Source organism: Phocoena sinus, chromosome 15 (genome assembly GCF_008692025.1).
Source record: "Phocoena sinus isolate mPhoSin1 chromosome 15, mPhoSin1.pri, whole genome shotgun sequence".
Classification (NCBI taxonomy): Eukaryota; Metazoa; Chordata; class Mammalia; order Artiodactyla; family Phocoenidae; genus Phocoena; species Phocoena sinus.
This window is the reverse complement of record NC_045777.1, coordinates 35,476,781-35,498,439: the sequence shown is the minus strand read 5'-3', so window position 1 is coordinate 35,498,439 and position 21,659 is coordinate 35,476,781. Positions and strand designations below refer to the sequence as shown.

General features: G+C 36.9%; 1 protein-coding gene across 1 annotated transcript in view; it reads right to left on the bottom strand.

The window, feature by feature from the left end:
* The window catches only part of PLCB1 (phospholipase C beta 1), a 699,731-nt gene that overhangs the window by 183,619 nt on the left and 494,453 nt on the right, over positions 1-21,659 (bottom strand). The window contains 2 exon segments of the mRNA XM_032606422.1: positions 12,616-12,782; positions 14,368-14,468. Coding sequence (XP_032462313.1) covers positions 12,616-12,782; positions 14,368-14,468 — 268 coding nt within the window.

Here is a 21,659-nt window from a genome sequence, read left to right as displayed (position 1 = left end):
ATGATCCATGGTTCCTCTACTATACCAGACTGCAGAATTGTGTTGATTAAGTTAAAAAAAATCAGATTTCACATGCTTTATCCTTTTGATCCGAAGGTCTTCTGCTATAGACCTGCTTTGCCTGGTCAGGGACTTATCGTGGATCTCTTTGGTTGTCTTTCATTCAAATCTTTTTGGTGAGAAGATGCAGTGACTAATATCTCACCATAGATGGCACTATATGGATAATTTGTCAGTCAAGTTTTCCTTGCTGTGTCTTTTCCCAGGTAGAATGTAGTCAGTCACAGAGGCAGCCGGAGCTCCCAGGTATTTATCAGGCGGGAGTATTTAACAGACAAAATATCTCCTCCCTTATAATTTCCAAGACCCTCTCACTCTTCTCCAATACAGGCAGCGACACAGCATTCTAATTTTGTCTCAGGGAATGGAGGGATGGAAGAGAAGGGAGGACTTAAGAGTACCTTTTTGGCTTGGTTCTGAGGGCACTCTTCTACCAAGGCTTCCTTGTCCCCAAGCCTAGGGGAAGTCCCAAGTCCTGAAGAGAGAAGCCTGTGGCTCCTTTCTAGGAGATGCTCTAGAAAGTTCCAAGCCCTGGTGTTCCCCAGTGGCTGGAACAGAAGGAGAGTTTTATCTTTACTCTCTCCCTCTGCCTAGTCCCTGGCAGAAGCACTAATCAGACAGTATTAAATGTCTAAAGCCATCAAAATAGAAATAGGGGACTAGGATAATTCACAACAGAACAAATCAATCCTTAAACAATGAAAGAGCTGATTGTCCTTCATGACACTGACATGACAAGTTACCCGCCCTGTCAATACTTTCTCCTTCTAACATCTTTGCTCAGCAATGCTAGAATTTCTTTTGAAATTCACAAGTAAGAAGTTTATCTGATATAAATCTATAGCCCTCACCTTCTACCTAGAAGCTTATGAAAGTGACTTTCAATAAGGTTGTGTAACATAAGCTGATGCTCCTTATTGCACAGATGAGCCTGATGGCAAGTCCTCAGCACCAGACTCTCACATGATGCTTTACATGGGCTCTGTGACCAGGAAAGGGAAAAGGACAGCAGGGCATGGTCACAAGCTAATCTCTAAATAGAATTCATGGCACATTACTAAAGTGACTAGAAAGTTTTGAAAGTCAGGCTCTTTCTTGTTCAGTGTGTGTTTTTTACTGGGATGGTTACCTTGGAAATGACCTCATCATGGCATCAAAACACCAACATGGAACTGCTACCTCGTTCGTCCTAAAAGCAGATGTAAGGTAACAGTGGCGAAGTGCTAAAGTGAAAAATAATTCTGTGGAGAGTCAAAGAAAGAAAATGTGGCTGGCTGTGTCTACAAACATAGTACTTTTTTAAAAAAAGAATGGATTCTGACTTGAAAGGAAGTATATTTATACGTGTGCAAGCAGGATGGTAAAGGAAGAGAGAGCCAGCCTTTGAAGAGCTTCATGAATTTAGTCTATCTCCCATATATTATTTTATAAACCTTTATATACTATTTACTATATGCAAATATTAACTCATTCTATCCTCATAATAACTCTATGAAGTAGGTACTACTTTTATGCTTATTTTATGGGTGAGAAACTCAAGTAGCTTGCCCAAGATCACATGGCTTACAAGTGGATAAAATGGGATTTGAACCCAAAGTGAGGCTTTGTGTTCCATGCCATTAACTACTATGCTATCCTGCTGTACAACACATCATCTAGTACTAGGAGAAGGTAAATCATAATCTTCATCATCATCACCATCATCATCATAACAGGAAGAGCTAGCATTACCTGAGCATTGACCATGTGGCAGGCACAGAAATCCTATAAGAGAGGTACTTTTTACTTCCCATTTTCAGATGAGCAAACTGAGGCTTAGAGAGGTAAGCAACTTTTCTAAGGTAACAGGGGGTACTCAGTGTGAGAGCTGGATCTGGAGGTGGTGCCAGGGCAACGGGAAGGCAGATGGTGGTGCGTGCGACTGATGATGTTTATCCACATAACTTTCCCAGCACTGGCCTGGATGAGGAACAAGGATGATGAAAGGAGAGGATCCTGCCTATGTAGCCGTTGGCTTCAATTGAGGCAATGTGAATTAGTCCTAAAAATAGCCCTGAATGTGACCAAAGAAGAGCTTTTTCCCATGATTTACTTATCTCTTTAAAACGTGTGACTTTAATCTTTTTGTTAAAAGAAGCTGGACTCAGGCAGGACAAATGACCCATCTAGTAGAGGCATGAGGATTAGCTCTTTGATTTGGATTTGTCTATCAAGATCTAAAATTCTTTTCCAGACTCAATTTACATTCTAATCTCCACAAGTAATTCAAAGGCACCCTCTAACATTTTTATTCTCCAATCCATGAGTCTAACTTGTAGGAAGAAAAATAAAATACCACAAAAAAATGTGTTATGCCAATGTGAGGACAACAGAAATGCTAAACAGAAAATATGACATTGTTTTGTAGGTTTTGCAAAAAAAAAAAAAAATGCAGGTTACCTTTTAAAAGGAATAGCCAAACACATGCAAATAACATCTTTCAAAGCCTGGAAGCACAGAGAAATCTTGACAAATTATGCCTTGGAAGACAGATGGCCTATAAATCCTTACAGAATCATCACACAGTTAGGATGGGCAAACTGAACAATGTGTCTGCCAGCTAGCATGGCCACCAGCCTCACTTTGTTGAGCCAAATGCCAATTAGGCAGGATCTGGCATTCACATGTTTGGATGTCACTGGGATTAGGTGGTTGAGAATCCATTCATCACCATTCAATCCTCAGTCCTAATGTAATGATACCAGGGCATGTTGGAAAGCTACTGGTCCAATGGCTTAGCACCTCCTCAAATCACTTCCAAGCACAGCTCTGAGAAGGTATTTCCTTGGCTCACATTTATTCCTGGTGCTTTGACCCTTCTGTGAGTTCTGCTAGACAGTAAGTGCAGATGGCTCTAATATCCCATGGCTCACCAAAATCTATTTGCCTGCTTACAGAAATAATCTATAAAATGTTCCCTTTTCAATTCTCTTTGCTTGGGCACAGACTTTCCTATTACATTTGCCAGTTAACTGTGTTTTTGTATAGTGTATGAACTTTGCTGGTTTCTTTGCCTATTTTAGCCACTTCTTTTCAATCCTGGAGTTAGTATATTCTATACGTGTTCTCAGGCATTATTATGTTATCTTAGGCTGAAAAGTGTCATGCATTCTTATTCCATCTTGATTGCAAAGCTGTTCAATTACCATAATTGTGAACAAATACAAGTCCAAGATATCATGTAATAATCTCCACTAAATGAATATGTGCTCTTCTCAAAAGCCTTTGCAGATCAACCCCACGACCCAGCTGTCCTGGCTTTTTGTGGCCCTGTAGTTCTCCCTGTATTCAGCTGAACTTGTTCATGTGGTTTTGTGTGAAAGTTCTTAATAATAGCACCTAACTTTGATTTAGCACTTTCCTTTTTTCAAAGTATTCTCACATCTGCAATTTATTTACATCACACTGTTCTGTTTGGTAGGTGAGACAGCATTTTATTATTTAACAGGACAGATAAACTTTGACCCAGTGAGATTAAACAGTCCTTTTAAGTTGACATGGCTAGATAAAAACAGAATCCAGATTGGCACCCTACTCTCTTAAACATGGGCTTGGAGTCTTTTTCACTAGATGTATGTAACGGCTGATTGATCATTAGGGCTAGAGGTTCTCCGAGGGTAGGGAACAAGTCTGTCGCATTTTATTAGTGCACCATCACATTGTTCCATGAGAGGAGACCCTTCACAACGGTTCTTGACCATAACACAAAGGAGAGCAAAATGTTCTAGATCCTTAACGAGAATGTCATGTTCCTTGGGTAAGATGGACATTAGTTTTGCCCAGGACTGAGAGATGATGCAACATTTAATGGTTGCCTACCGTTCCTCATTCTCACCTCCTAAATTGCCCTACTGGTGCTACCTGGGATCACCTTTCAAATAAACTCTTTATATTTGGATTCTTCTCCCAGAGTCACTGCTGGGAGAACCTAAAGAAAGGTAAGTAGTGTAAGCAGATAGGTTAGGGGGAGTCCCTGGAGAAAGAGAACCAGGCATGGCTTTCTTCACATAAGAGAACCCATTTTGGTCTAAGCCATTTAGTGATTTAAGCTTGGCCACAACGCTTACCCTTGAACAGGTCTCAGGAATCAAAGATATTAAGGGAACAAAGGAATGCAGGAACAAAGAAAAGGCAGTCAAAGAGTAGTGCAATGATAAAGCAGAGTCCTAGTTCCTCCTCAAGGGATATACATAATAATAATGTATCTTTGAGTTCTGCAGGAACTAAGGCCCCCTCCCAGGTGGAAGATGGAATTGTGATGTTGACCCTCCTGACTTCAATCAATTAAAGCTCGGACTCTCTCGACTTTTGCCTCAATTTTATGCTGAATTCTCATCTGCTCTAGCCTCTTCATGAATATGCAAGTACCCTTAGCTTAAAACTTCCCCAATTTTGCTGTTAGGGGAGACCCTGCTTTAGAAAAGATCCCTGGTGTTCTCCTTATTTGCTGCAAGTAATAATCCTTACTTCTCCCAATCTTTGGCTTGGCTGTGTCTATTGGCTCAATACCCACCAAGAGGCGAACCCAGTCTTTAGGTAACAGTAACAACATTAATAAGAAGCATTTTGGACTCCTTTTCTACACGTAAGGTAGAGTGTTAGGTGAGAAATTTAATTTTTTCAAACATCCTCAGTTAAGTCTTCCTCTTAAAATGGTGTCATCCCTACTCTGTCGGTAATTTTGCTTTTGCAACTGGAGTCCTACAGACTGCAGTGGTTCACACAGGGCTCCTATAATCTCTATAATGAATGAATGAAATTATTGGTCATTCTCAGCTTCCCGACATTTCACCCATTGCCACAGTTCATTTTTCAGCTTTCCTGTGAAGTGTTAGGTTAGACAGTCTACCCCTCACCTCATCTGGCTTCCTTGTGGTCACCATATGTTTGCCATGGAGTTGATTCTCTCTGCATTCAATCAGCTTCCTTCCCGCTTATTTGGTGGGAAGGAACTATCAACTATCAACTATCAACTATCAACAAAACTCAGCTCTGGGAAAAGCAGATGTTGGGGTCCAATGCCTGTGGCTTCCTGGCTTTTCTGCAGCACAGTGCAAGCTGCTAAGCTGTTCCTTCTAACTGAGCCATAGCCTGCCCCCTGCCCCCTGCTGGCAAGGGAAAAGGTGTAACAGTCAGTGATTATTAATGCTTTGTTCTGATGGGAGGTTACCTCTACGAGAAAATAGCCATTATCAGCTTTGTCCCATTAGTTCTCACCCACAACGGCAAGGCATCTTGGGAAGGTATAGTCTGATGAGGGAAAGAGGTTTTAAAAACACTCAACAGACTGGGGTGGATTATGCTACCAAGTTCACTCCTGCACCTCTTTAAAACTTGCATTTGTTTTTTACTATATATATATATGTTTGTTTGTTTTTTTTCCTGACTGGTTGTTTTCTGAACAAAAGCCATTTCAGCTTTGAATGAACATGGTTGTGGCTTTCTGGCTAGAGCTGTAATTCTGAGTGGACACTGAGGTCACAGAAAGAAAGGATGCAAGAGAAAAAAACCAGGACTCCTGGGCCAGGCATTTGTTTTCCTCAAGCCCAGTTCCTCCCTCCTGGGAAAGGAGGAAATGCAATCAAGAAAGGAAATTCAAGGAAATTATCAAGCCAACTGATGAACAGTGAATTCATAATGGCTATCTTTTTTTTCTTTTTTTTTTCGGTATGCGGGCCTCTCACTGTTGTGGCCTCTCCCGTTGTGGAGCACAGGCTCTGGACACGCAGGCTCAGCGGCCATGGCTCATGGGTCCAGCCGCTCCGCGGCATGTGGGATCTTCCCAGACTGGGGCACAAACCCGTGTCCCCTGCATCGGCAGGTGGACTCTCAACCACTGCGCCACCAGGGAAGCCCCATAATGGCTCTCTTGAAAATATTTTTTTTTCATTTTTGCCAGTCTCAAATACTTCAGAGAAGTCTATGAATAAACAAAACACAGAGTTAAGAGGAGCTTGGAATATACTCACAGATGCTAATGTCATTCTTCTTTGACCTTCCACAGAGGCTAACAAGTCAATAGGTGGGATTTAAATGGGATTGTAATCAATAAAATACTAGAGTGGCTTTTTGGCAGCTTTCTTAGTGTAGTAACTTAAGATATGAAAAGAACTGGCTACATCATACAGCTTTCATCTGTCTTTGTCTTTTGGGAAGAAAATCTATCTCATTTGAGTTGCCTTTGATCACTCATTTCTGTTCTTTTATTTATTTTATTGCTACACAGGTCATCTATATAAAAATATTTAAACGGATGCCACCTTAATGGTGAGGCAGATCATTAGGCCAGTGAATATCTCCTTCAGATGTGTGGTTTTTAAACTGAGCATCTCAGATCTCCTGGGGTTTGGGCAGAAGTGCCTGCAGAGAATGGGATGGAACAGGAGAATAAACAGGAGTAGGGCAGCCATCACCAGCTACAATGCAGGCTCTGCTCATTCAACCAAAACAGTGCTTCTAACAGTTCTTCCTACACGTTGACCAATCCAATGAGACATTGTGAGAAGAAACAAACACAAATAAAAGGATGCTATGTCAAGGACAGTCTGAAAACCACTGCTATGGATGCAAATTGCTAACTTCTAAAGAGTTGACATTGCGTTTTTTGAGCAAGGCCTAATGGAGGGCTCCACGTGGGAGTCTGGAGTGGTGCAAAGAACTGGGACACAGAAAATATAGTCCTACTCTCAACATTGTCACTTAGCTGCCTCTTCTATGACCTGAGAGTTGGGACTAAATGGCTAAGTCCATTGTAGACAGGAGATCCTGTGATTTTGAGGCTACCAGCCAGGACTTCAGGAGTGGTAACAGCTAAGATAACATGTGACATGTTGGAAGGGATGAGCCATGGGCACAGCCCTTCCATTTTTTTTTTTTTTTTCTCTGAATGCTCAGCTACTCTGAACTTACCCATCTTTCACTTTAGATTCTGTTAAGGCCATTTATTGAGAAATGCTTGTCTTAGTTTTGGTTCTTCTAAAAGTAGGCTTTGAGATAAGGATTTGAGTGCAAGCAGCTTATTTGGGAGATAACCCAGGAACTAACAGTAGGGGAGTGGAGAAAAGAGAAGGGAAGAAAAGGCAGTAAATAAAGGGAACCTTATCAAGCAGGTTGCAGTTGTGGGAAACGGGCTCATTCATACATGGGAACTCTGGGAGAACGTGAAGAACACGTATCAGAAATGTCCCACACAAGGGGCAAGGAAGAGAGGTACTACCACCTGAGTGAAAATTACTCCTGGGGCCATGAAGTCCTGGGAACTTGTAGGCTGGCTGTGGTTGGGCTGAGAGAAAGTCCCAGAGATTTGCAGAAGATGCTGTTGACTGTGTTGGAACCATGTATGCCGAGGGATACAGGATAAGCACTGATGTTTGCTAGAACTGGTATCATCCCATTTTACAGATGAGGAACCTGAAGTTCAAGCAAGTCAAGTCACTTGCCTGAGGTTAACTGGCTTAACCATAATACAGTGCCAGTCTCTTTCCTTAATTACGGCATGTTTGATGTCTCAAGAATGCATAATACACATTAATAAAAATAATCATTATTTTTTATAACTTCTACCTAGTAAAGGGAAATGGTGTTGGGAAAATAACAATTTTTAAAACTCTATTAGGAAAATTAAGTGATAAAGTAAATAGTAAGATTCCAGTGTAAATCTTTACATTTTAAATTATAATTCCATTTTAATAAAAATGTAGATAAAATATTGATGAGTCAGAAATGAACATTTGTGCACAGATATGACTCACCATATTTTTTCAGGTTTCATCACCAAATGAGTCTAATTTTTTATTAATTGCAATAAGTAAAATAAGCCTGTTAGCCAAGGGACAGCAGCATTCAGAAATGCCTCTGCCCAGTGCTCTGAATCTCACTTCCAGACTCAAAAATAATTTGGCACAAATGCCAATTCTCATTTTTCATTAGTTCAGGTCAACAAGGGTTCAACAGGCAACAATTAATACATGCAACCTTCTTATCATAAGAAACTCACTTAATTCTCCCAGAAATTCTCTCAGAATATTTTCAAAGATCAGAAAACTAGGGGTGGAACTGGTCAAAGAGATTAAATGGCTTCCTAAGGTAAGGTAAACAGAGATGATGAATTGTTGATTTGTGACCAGTTTTAGTGGGATCTGCTGTTTTCATCTGTCTGGTGACTAGTCCTCCTCTTTCTAGGTACACACCCCAGGTGAATTTCAGGGAACCACCCCCTCCCACTGTCAGTCCACATGGTTCAGGTAGCTGACTCCTTATTGGCTCTAGGGAGAGTCATGTGACCAAAGTCTGTCCAATTGGTACATTCCATCCTCCAGGCCACATTGATCCTAGTTCAGGAGTGGTCCTGGGTGGCTTAAGCCATGTTCTGGTTTCTGGTATTTTGATGGAACTATGAGATTGGTAGGCCTGGAGCTGCTGTTGGCTTTCTTGTCACTTCAGAAGAGTCTGCCCAAGAATTACAGCCAGTGCAGAGCACATGATGGGAGATGACAGGTCTTGATGACATCATTTGAGCCCCTGGATGTAGTCATGCCTGAAGTCATTAACACCCTCACTTTTTGCTTATATGTACCTGTCAGTTCCTTTCTGTGCTTCAGTCTGAGTTAAGTTTGTCATTTTTCAACTGAAGGAGTTCCACCTAATACTACAGGTTGCAAGTTTCCAAGTCCAGTGCTCTCTCTAGCACACTCTGGGTGCTTCTGGTTGTTGATAATAATGACACAGTATAGTTCACTTGCATAAAAATTTTAAAATAAAACAATATTAAAAATACAATAGGTTATTTCTAGTATGCAAATCATTGTTAGCTTAGGTCTATTTGGAGCAAATATGCTAGCTATACCTGAACTTCTATTTGCTTTGCTTAAAAACAAATTGTTCTGCTATTATTAATTTTGAGTTCAACTATTAAACTATTAACTCATGGAGTACTGGCCAAATACTAAAAGTTTTAGTTTCATCTTAATTGCAACAAAGCAGGGAAGCTTTTTTATACCACACTGTATAAAAATTTAAGAGGAAGAACTGCTGATAAAAAAGAAACGTAGCTTGAAACATCTGCTAATATTATGATCTGTTATATTAATTCAATTGCTTAACAAATACCCATGAACACCTGCTCTTCACAGAAGAATTAACATACGAACAAACTTAACTCTTTTCTTTCAGTTTGGCAGTTTAAGCATAATTTGGCCTTCTTTTACGGACAAAGCTGCTGAATCTAGAGGTCTGCAGCCTGTTACCTAAGGCATCAATAACTATTTCATTTTTCATGCTAATTTTACTCAATGCCTTTCTTCTAAAGAGTTTAAATTATAAACAAAATAACTCTAAGAGACATGAGTCTTCAAACTGACATTCATGACCCTTTTGTTTGGAAGAGGAAGGAGTCATTGTGTAGCCCTGCATTAAGTACAGTTAGGCCTACAGTGCAAACAACATTGTAAGGAAGAAACATTTGCTGACTTGGGACCACAGCATTTTTCAGTGTGTGATTTTAAATTGTAAAAATAAACCTAACTCCCTTGAGAATAGTATCTTCTGCAGCAAGATTCCAACTCTGTGAAACCCAAACCTGTGAACATTTGGCCTTAGACTGCACAGAAACCTTCTGATTATTTATAACCAATACATACATCTACAGAAACAGAAATTCCGGCGTGGAATGTGGGTAACATCCTCATGACAGGCGGCCAACAGAGCATCACTGTTGGTCAGCTCTTCTGGGTTTTCACTTCACACTTACACTCGGCTTTAGCCATTAGGCTTTTAGCCACACTGAAAATGTTTCATTAATTTAAGATTACCTTTTATGTCAAAATTATACCAAATGCTATAAAAACTAAACATTAGCATATGTCAATTTTGTGTATTGTTTATTTGTTTAACACCTACTTTAAAATATGTTTCTTGTATCAGATAGTATATATCTGCTATTATATATGGATTTTCTGTATGTATCTTATTCCCATGATTTTATATCAATATAGGCAATATGGAAGTCTCTTTCTCTGATAAATGAAACTGAGTTTGTGGTCAATTTAATTAACGCTTGGGCACATTTGAAGAACTAGTAAAAATGTACGGTGCCGCAGAAAAAAATGATAATGTAATATTAAACTTCCCTACTTATTTTCTTATGTGTTTATTGATTAAAACATATTAACTAGTTGACTGAAAGTTAAAAACTCTGCTTTCCTGAACAGCATCTTGGTATGAGATCTTAGATAAGTCATTTGACCTCAAAGCTTTGGTTTGCTTCTTTGTAAAATGATAATGCACATTTTGAAAGTCACATGATAAGTGAGAGCTAATTTCCTTGCATCAGTCATCACTGAAGCCATATAATAAATACTTTCTTAAATTGTACTTTGTTGCATATAAAAAGGAGTTCCTGTAAAGATCTTAAAATCAAACATCAGATATTATAAACTGCAAAGGCAAGTAAAAAATGATTTTCATCCTTGGAAAAAATATTTCAAACTTTTGATTACTAAAGAATTGAGGTCTAACTCAACAATTTCTTATTCCTACAAATAAAGATTTCAAAATTGTTATTCTTTTGACTGTGAAACAGCAATTGCTAGAATAAAACAATCTTCTTTGTTCACATAAACAGAGCCAAAGCAGCAAACAAAATGACATGGTGTGAGACATCTCAAGTTCATCTTCCTACTGGAGTTTTGGGGTTGAGAAATGAATACTGTGATTTTAAAAAATCACATCAATGCTGACAGACAGGCTCATGATTAATATCATATTAAGTTGTAGAAAAATAAATCAAGTTGCTATTTTTTAAATATACCTGAATTTTACATGTCTGCATGATTATGGAATTCACACCTAGTACAGCTATAAGATGGAACTAAATACTCATGCAAATGTTAAGAGATATAGTCTTAATTCCATTAGAATCAAAATCAATTCTTCCAGGATGATAGAGTTTTACAATAACTTATTGTACTATTTTCCTTTGTATCCTCTACTTTGTCCAAGTCATCAGAGTATGATGTATGGGGGCGTCACAGACTAGATGAAGCCTGGACCACCAGCAAAGTGGTATGAAGGAAGGAGAAAAGGGCAAAGTTTAGGTTCTGAAGTGCCTCATTGGTTTCACAAAAGCTTTTTGTTTTCCTGGTGTCATGGGCTAACTGCTTTTAGAAGTCTTGTCAGAATTGTTAAAACACTGTGTTAGTTATTTTTGGCAAAGTTTGGATTTCAGAAGGGAACTGTCAAGCTATCTATGAGAAACCTCCAAGGAGTTCTTCTGGTTTAATGAAAGGAGAAATCCCATCTCTGTGACACCAGGGATGAAAGGGAGTCAGATCTGAGGGGGTTGGAGGGGCAGGCCTGGCAACGCCAACATGTACTATTGGGTCAGTTGTTTCCTTTGACCTCGGCAACAGTAAGAATGATGACAACAACAAAGGCAAAGTGCCTGACGAAGAAACTAAGACTAAAACTAAAATATGTAAAATGATAAAACTAAAAACTAAAATAATTCATCTATAAATTCCCAACTAATAACATGTAAGATACAATTAGTGATAAGATTTTACTTTGATATTTAATAAATACTCTCATTTTTCATTTAGAGGATAGTTTTAAGATAACCATCTTATTAATGACCACAAGCTTGTCAGAGCTATTTGTTACTTATAAATTACTTGCATATTAACATGCAATTTATTTCTTAATAATTGGTTAATTGCACTTTATTTTGCTCCCTATGGAATATCTATTCAATTTACAATAACATCAGTAATAACACACTAATATTCTCAGTGAAGGAATTTCAATCCAGATGAGACTTGGTCTTAGTGGTAAAGGATGATCGAGTTTAGAGACCATGATGCCACATATAGTTGAAAACTCCTGGCACCTGAATTTTCATGATCTTATTTTGGCAAGTCATTTCTCCAGAATCAAAAATATAAATTTCTCAATAACTTTCAGGCATCTTAGTGTTGTCTTTCTGATATCAGTTTTGTTTTTTTTTTCCTACAAACACTATTTTTTTTTTAACACAGAAGGCCAAAGTTTAAAATATCTTTTCAAGTGGAAAAATTCGTTAGTAGTGTAAACTATAAACTACTATAAGATAAGGGTCTAATGGACTGAATATACTCTTCAGTTTTAGAGATTTAGAAAAATCTATGGGTCATGTCACAGAGCTAGAAACAGACCCAAAAGGGCAACCTTTAAGATAATGAATTTCCTGTCTGAATAAAAGATGCATTCAGTCACTGGGAAAATTTAAAACAAAACAAATGATTAGACATTTAAAAAACAATGTTACACACACACACACATATATACATAACAAAAACATCACATACCAAACTCTAAAAAAATCTTCTGATTAAACCACCAGTGATTTAAGTCAGAAAGAAAAGCAGGCATATAAATGTGGGAAACCCTCCTGAATAATCCTTGATGCCCATGACTACCAAGAGTGGCCCACTCACAATTAGAACTCGAGCTTTGCTCTGGTGTGGGAAAAAGTGGACTGACCTTTTCTGGCAAGACTGTTGTTGGGTTCATACTTCTCAATCAACACCTGGACTTGCTCTTGCTTTAAAGGTGGGTAAAGAATTTCATTTAGCCTGGGATCTCGCTGCTTGAGGTTGATAAAATCCATCATCTGATCAACCGTAAGGTATGGTTTGCTTTTGGCACCACTAAAAACAATTAAAAACAAGGAAATTAGAAGGGTTTTCCACCAAGTCTCATTCATATATTTGCATTTAGCTATGTGGAAACAAACTCCTGCCATACCTGGCAAGAGTATGCTATACTGGAATTCCTATCTTGCCCTAAAAACATTGTGTTGCTCCATCACAACCTTTTGCAATCACTGCCACCAAATCCCAATGCCCTTGAACTCTACTAGATGCATAAGAAAACCACAATAGGGAAATACTGTATCTTGTGTGTGAAGATGCACCACTCTAAATGGAACACAGAGTATGGGTTGTTTTTTGATTATGATGCTTAACTTCTGGTTTAGTCATCAAATTCTCATATCCCACTTAATCATCTAAAGATGTATTTATTTCTCATTATTAAAAATACCCAATATGTTTGGGCACATTTTTCTTTTCATTAAAATTATGCTTCAGCAAGAGTCTATAACTCTGCAATATAGTGTGATTCAAACTTCCCATTTCAATCCAGTTGACAACCCAAAGACAAGTTCAATAGTACAGATATTGCAGATGTTCAATCAATAGTCGATGGCAATGAACATGACAAAGTGAGTACATCTGATATCATTCTCAGCAGCACTGTTTGCTTGTTTTTCATATAAAGAAATCTTTATTTAGTCTGTCAGTTTTGGATTGATCTGTGATCACATAGATTTCAGTATATCAAGAAAGGTATTGATAAGTTGCTACTTCCCCATATTTGCCTTGCGTGTTTTGATGTGTTTTTCTTTTTTTCATTCATTTTTTAAAAAGTAATGCCTATATGATTTCTAACATAAAAGCAAATAATTTTCAGCTAGGAAGGTTCTTAGTAATCCAAACTTCTCATTTCATTAATGTGATGCAAAGAGGTAATATGATGGGTTCCCAGGTCAACATTCTTTCTACAACAGTCTATCTCCACAAAGTAAGCCTAGATGCTTCTCTGTTCTAGCCATAATATTCAAACTACACAGAGCCCCCTGAGGATTCTAAAACACAGATACCCTGCAACAAATCATAGCCAACTTCACTCATTAAAAGTGGTGGTTGAGGGCTTCCCTGGTAGCGAGTAGTTAAGAATCTACCTGCCAATGCAGGGGACACAGGTTCGATCCCACATGCCGTGGAACAACTAAGCCCGTGTGCTACAAATACTGAGCCTGCACTCTACAGCCCAAAAACCACAACTACTGAGCCTGCGTGCCACAGCTACTGAAGCCCGCGCACCTAGAGCCTGTGCTCTGCAACAAGAGAAGCCACCGCAATGAGAAGCCCGCGCACCTCAACGAACAGTAGCCCCTGCTCGCTGCAACTAGAGAAAGCCTGCGCACAGCAACGAAGACCCAACACAGGCAAAAATAAAAACAAATAAATTAATTAATTTTAAAAAAGTGGTTGAACCTCAGGGGTAGGAATGCGTGATTGTCTCCATCAAATTACACAGAATCACTGCTATTATTTATCATGTACAAACAGGTTCTGCCATCTCCCTCTACTGCTCAAAATCCTGCCCTAGCTAGCACCCTGAGTACCATCACCAAGGCAGAACAAAACGAGTTAAAATGTGTTCCCTTACAATTCAGAAAAGATGTTATCAATTTCAGGTCGAGGACAAAGGTTGTTCAGGAAAACTCTGTACACTTCTGGAGTGAAATCTTCTTGAGGTATCAAATCATTCTGGGAAATAAAACAAGAGGGTCAGTAAATGGTCTTTTTCTTTGTTATCTTTCATCATCCCAGTTTTGTCTCTCTCTCTCTCTTCCCTCCCTCCTTCTTTCCTCTTTTCTTTCTTTTATTGGGTTGGCCAAAAAGTTCATTCGGGATTTTTCCATAAGATCAATAGGAGGCCAGGGTGAACATTCAGAAAACATCTATGAGGCCAGTGGTAGAGTTCACTTGAACACTGGCTTTGAGGTATCAAAAGCCTTATTTTCTGTTTTTTTCATTATATTTTAAGCTTAAGAGTTTTCTCCTTCTAAAGGGATGTTAAGGCAATTTCTGAAGTACATTCAATAAATAAGGTTATGGCTGAGTAATATTCCATTGTATATATGTGCCACATCTTCTTTATCCATTCATCCAATGATGGGCACTTACATTGGAATATTACTCAGCCATAAAAAGAAAAGAAATTGAGCTATTTGTAATGAGGTGGATAGACCTAGAGTCTGTCATACAGAGTGAAGTAAGTCAGAAAGAGAAAGACAAATACCGTATGCTAACACATATATATGGAATTTAAGAAAAAAAAAATGTCATGAAGAACCTAGGGGTAAGACAGGAATAAAGACACAGCCCTACTGGAGAACGAACTTGAGGATATGGGGAGGGGGAAGTGTGAGCTGTGACAGGGCGAGAGAGAGGCATGGACATATATACACTAACAAACGTAAGGTAGATACGTTTGTCCCAGCTAGTGGGAAGCAGCCGCATGGCACAGGGAGATTGGCTCGGTGCTTTGTGACTGCCTGGAGGGGTGGGATAGGGAGGGTGGGAGGGAGGGAGACGCAAGAGGGAAGAGATATGGGAACATACGTATATGTATAACTGATTCACTTTGCTATAAAGCAGAAACTAACACTCCATTGTAAAGCAATTATACCCCAATAAAGATGTTAAAAAACAAATAAATAAATAAATAAGGTTAGGTCTAGTGAAAACAGGGTCTGTTCAGCAGATTTTTTTTTTTTTAGGTTGCTGTTTTTGGTGACTTTAATCTCATTTTTAATTGTGATAAAATATACAGAAGATAAATATAGCATTTCACCATTTTTAAGTGTACAAATCAGTGGCATGAAGCACATCCACATTGTTTATGTGCTGTTTAGCAGACTTTTGAATGAATGTATTTTTTTTTTAAAGAACCTGTAGAAAGACATTTTCAAAATGAAAAGATAAAATCCCAATTTTGTGTCTTTTTTTCAAACAACGTTCTTTCTGGTTTAAGTAATCTGATAAGTTGCAAAACACTTTTCATAAGTAGTACATTGGTCATTATTTCTCACTGATTCCTCTTGTTTCCTATTGTTTGGAAAGCAAGTCATTGATATAAAAAGTGACTTCTATGACTTATTTTTCTGTTTAGTCGGGCTGCCATGGAAACCGGAAGCATGTATTCAAGCCTTTGTTAACAGGAAGGACATTCTTCATGTCGTTTTTCCTTTTTCAGGTATGTGTTTATATGATTATTTTTATTTTCAAGTCCTTAAACCAAAGAAAACACCCTTCCTTTTACCGTATTCTTATTTTTGGAAATGTACCTTTACAGAAATATCTAAAAATTATTGTCTGAATTATGGTCTGAGACTACACTGCTTGCTAACAGATAAGAAAACTTAGCTCACCACTTGGCAAACAGCAGGAGTCCCATATTTGAGAAATGAACGAATAAAATAATATTTTCTTTACTAAATCAATTTATAGGGCAGAAAAAAAAATCCATTTTGCAAAACAGCATTTTGGGACAACCAAACAACACATGTGTCATTTATATATAGCAAGATGCATTACACCATTAAGTTCAGAAGGTCCACAATAAATATTTACTAAATGAATGAGTGTAATTTATGACAAAAGTGGAAGTTGACAGCAAGTATGCTTCCCATACAACATCAGATTCAACTAAAGCCATTTGTATAATATTCCATAAACATAATTTCATAGAGCAATATGCTTTACTAAAACTCTAACCATGTTTACTTACCAGCTATGAATTAGAACTTCTTATTAGAGAGGACACATTGATGAAATAAGCTGAATAAATACAGTATTATTTTTATTACCAGTTGGATGTTAGCACATAGAAAATGGACAACATTTCAATACAGCTTCATTTTTCTCTTGCCCAACTTGACTGATGAAGATACCCTTTAGGGTCAGTGGGTGAAAATGGGAGAAAATATATTTTGGAGAAAAAAGTTAAAATGTGCACCACTGAAAACTCAAGTGAAAGAGTATGGGGGAGATACTTAGGGGAAAGCTACAGGCAATTACCAATTCTGTATATTTTAAATAAGGCTGAAATTCACAAAGGTCATTCACCTATTTTCTTTTCCTGGACCTCATGATTTGGTGAAGTGGATAGAATAGATTCATTGTCCTGTTTAAGCAGGAGGAAACTTAAAGTCCTATACCCTTTAGATTGTACCCAAAGTTCAAATACTCTTCTGTGAACCCTTCCTTACCAAACCAGGTAGAAATGACACATTCTCTTTTTGTGTCCATAATCCACCTTTATATACCTTCCTTAGAGGATCCATCACACAATTTTTCCTTTATTTTTTATATTTCTGATGATCTACTAGACTGCGTGTTTTAGAGCAAAGTGACTATCTCTTATTTAATTCCTTTGTGTCCCAAGAATGATGCCCAGCATATAATATGCACCTATTCAATGTCTGTTGGGTGAACCTGGGTATGGGACGAGACCTTAGGTCTTCTGTCTCGTAGTCTAGGACTTGGTTCACCACATCATGGCTCCAATACAAAACAGATGGTCAGTGATTATTTGTTGCCATTGTTATCCAAACTTTTTGAGGGAGAACTAAGAAGACCAATACAGTCAGAATCAGGCCCATTTATTCCAGAAACTACAAAGAATTTCCATACTTTAAAAACATAGGTGCTTCAATTCCATGCTTGTATACAAAGAATCTCAAAAGAGAAAAGATTAAACAAAAAACTTGAGATAGTACTGGTGTCATTTACATTTCCAGATTCCAAAGACCAGGTTATGACAAATTGAAAATAAAAAAAGAGAAAAAACTCTTATATATATATATATATGCATATGTAAAAATATTCAGAGGATAATAGGAATTAATATTTATTGAGCACTTACTGTATGTCAAGCATATAGTTCTATGAGCTTTACTTGAATGTTTTCAGTTAATCCCATGTCAACTCTATGAGGTTGGCATGGTTAGGGAGCCCTTTTACAGATACATGCACTGAAGAGATGGGAGCTTACAAAACTTGTCTAAGGCATCAAATTGAGGGGGGGCGGTTGCTATGTTTTGAAGTAAGGTCGCTTGATTCCTCAACTCACACTGCAATCCAGAAAACTAAATTGCATATCAGTTTTTGGATACTGTTTGTATTTTCTTCTTTATACATTTGTAGATTTAAAAAACAATTCTATAATGAACAGGTACTTAACATTCAGAAATTTTATTCAAAAACATATTAATTTAATTCAGTGGACTTTAATGAATAAGGAGTCCACATACAGATTTTATCTTCACAAATCAATGAATTATTTTCCGGTAAATTCAGGATTTCAATCTATTTTCAGTATTTTTGTCCTAAAGTTATAAATCAAAAGTTGAGACAGCCAGAGAGTACATGAAATAATTACAAGTAAACTACTGATAATGAACTGAATACATAATGTGGTTCTAAAATGGAATTGTGATATTAGTGATTTTAAGAATCACAGCTGAATGAATAACTATAATTCCTAATTTACATTCTGGGTATAAGGCATAGGAGAAAGGCAACCTATTATAGTTATCCTGGGAGAAGTTCTTTTGTAAATTTTGTTCATAGTATTCTTTAGTAAAATTTATGGAATTCTTTAAATCCAGAATAATCGCTGTTTTCTTTGGTATTACATGTATGTTGATAACTATAGTAAGCTTTATTTTATAAAAAAATATGGATTTATTCTTATCTTCTTCATTAAAAGATCAGTGCTATGCCAAGACTATAATATGATTCCAAATGTCAGTGAGCTTTTTTTTCAAGTTAATAAAGCCTTAAATCAAAGGGAATTTGGTGCAAACACACTATTTTCTGTTCTCAGAAAGTTTGTGAGTAAAGTAGTAGTTTTCTGAATATGGAAAAGTCTTCAAACATCTCACTGGAAAATACGTTTGGATTATTAAAGAAGACAGTAATTACTCTTCCTCTCTTTTTAGATACAGTACTACTTTTTAACAATTAAGGTAACTTTAGGAAGCATTTGAAATCTCTAAAGGAGTACCCTTTAAGGAATGTGCTATCTCAATGGATCATGTTGGTCAGGATACAAGTTCAAGTGCATTAATTATCCCTAACAATGTGCACAAAGATAATGTTTAAAAAATCTCAACAGGATATCCACAGTATTTCTGGTAATGTGTCTATTTACAGAACACAATTAAATCTAGTTTGAACAACCACTGGCTATATAAGGCTCCCAGATATGTACTACCGTCTACCATTTACATAACCTTTTCTTCTGTGGAGTGTTTAAAACACCTCTTGTCAGTATATCTTTGCTAATTAGTGGGTATTTTCTAGGGCCACTGTTCTGTAGATATGAACTTACAACAAGGATTTAAAATATAGTCAGTTCAAGGAAGCATTTATTTCCTAGCTCTGAAACTGACTTTGTTTTTTAGATCTTTTTACAGCATTGTAATTCTACGAGTCCTCCAACTAAAGTATACTTTACTGTGAATAATGAACTTTCAAAACTTTATGATGGAAGTTGATTATATTTTTAAAAAGTCTCCAATCTGTTTTCAGAAAATTGTCATAACATTTAATTTACTAAAGATAAATATTTTTTTTCAATTTAAACATAACTCCTGTTATTTGAAACTCATTTTCCTTTAAAAATGTCTCCAGTTGACATTGGATTGAAAGTGTGAACCTATAATAGACATAGTGGATTGTAAAAACTCAATCTGCATTTATCGACTGAATTGTCAGAATCCAATTGTTTAGAAAATTGCAATTTATAGAGAATTGATTGATGGATTTGATTTTCTATTCAGCTTCATTTTTCTATTCGTTCTTTCCCTTAGCTAGTTTTATAGTAATAAGTTAACATTTTTGATCTTTTTTTTTTTTTTCACAAGATGTTTTCTAGTAAAGGTCAATTCAGGAGCAACTGCAGAGGAAAAAAATTCTTTGCATGTCTTTCTAAATTCATGTCTCACACTTTCTTTTCATGCTTAAATGCAGTGGTCTTTTTTCAGTTACTCAAACCAGTAAATTTTTTCCAGCCTCAGGGTTTTGCACACATTGTTTTCTTTTTCTGGAATGAACTTCCCTTATTTTCAGTGGCAGTGCTCCATTCCTTTTGTTCATGGCATTCCCCCCCAATTTACACACGTCAGTCAAAGTGTTTGACTAGCACCTCCAGAGAGTATATGGTCCTTGAATCCTGGGACTGGAACTTCATTTTGCTCACTACCATATTCTCAGTGATGGAGGGCACATAGTAAGAGCTCAAGCGATATCTGTCAAGTCTGAACGGATAAAGAAGATGTGGTACATATATACATAATGGAATACTACTGAGCCATAAAAAAGAACAAAACAATGCCATTTGCAGCACATGGATGGACTTAAGATTATCATACTAAGTGAAGTCAGAACTAGAAAAACAAATACTGTATGATATCACTTATATGTGGAATCTAAAATATGACACAAATGAACTTATGTATGAAACAGAAACAGACTCAGAGACATAGAAAACAAACTTATGGTTACCAAAGGGGAAAGGTGGTGGGGGAGGGATGGACTGGGAGTTTGGAATTCGCAGATGCAAACTACAATATTATATATAGGATAAATAAGCAACAAGGTCCTACTGTATAGCACAGGGAACTATATTCAATATCCTGTGATAAATCATAATGAAAAAAATATGAAAAAGAATGTATATATATACACACACACATATATATATATATATATATATATAAATGAATCACTTTGCTGTACAACAGAAATTAACACATTGTGAGTCAACTGAATTTCAATTAAAAAAAGAAAAAAAATAGGTCAAATAAAAAAAAATATTTGTTGAGTCAAGGACAAGACCTTAACAGTTATATCTTTCCTGCTCTAAAGCATCAAATGAAAGAGCAATAATAAACAAGTTTGATCATTTTCTTTTGCTTTATTAAAGTGAAGGTTAAATGTTTGGGGGCCTTTCCACAGCTCTGCCCAGTGTTTGCAGCATCAGCAGCTTTTTCCACAGATAGCAAGAAACTGATAGCGGAGAGTGACTTTTTAATTTCTTTTCTGTTACCGACCAAAGTCGTTAATAAACTTCATTTTTCTGAAAAATATTCACAAGAACTGGCTGATGTAACTGATGCAACAGCTCTCAATACTTTTCATAACTTAACCATACATTTAAGAATGGCTTCTCAACTTCATTCAGTGCAACTTCAACACTGCCAGCATGTTTCAAGAGACTCAAAGGTTCTTCTATGGGTATAAGTGTTATTCTTGCTTACTTGTTGCTTAGATACTGGGATAAAAATAATTCATAATAGAAAGGAGTGTTCTGCATATAGCACAAGGAAAAGGTTTTATGCAACAGACCCAGCTATCCCAGAAACAACGATAATTAGAGCCAGGTATGTAGAAATGCATTGAAATGAAGGCGAATTGCTTTATTTTAAGTGGTCAACATATATTAAGTGCCTCAAATGTATTGGGAGAAAAAAAAAAAAGCATCTTACAAGCTTATCCTCTCATCTACTTGACTACCATAGGAGCAAAGTAGACAATTTTCAAACTGTTTTGATCCTGTACTTCTCTTGCAAAAGCCTTTTGAGAACCACCCTGCAATGTACATAAATATATTTATTTATAAAATGTACTACCATTCTAATTGCTTATTAAATTAAAAATATTAGCCCTAGACATTTAAAAAGGGGGATAAGATGAAATTAATATTTTAAAATACTACTAATCATAATCTATAATCATTAGCTAATATCTCAACGGACATCAAGAAAGGATTTATAATGAATAAGAAGCTTAAATTCTTAGTAACGTTAATATTTTTTGACCAGTACTTTTTTTGTATTAATTGGTTATTTATTTATCGTTTTCAACTTGCAAAGGGTCTTTCTTATT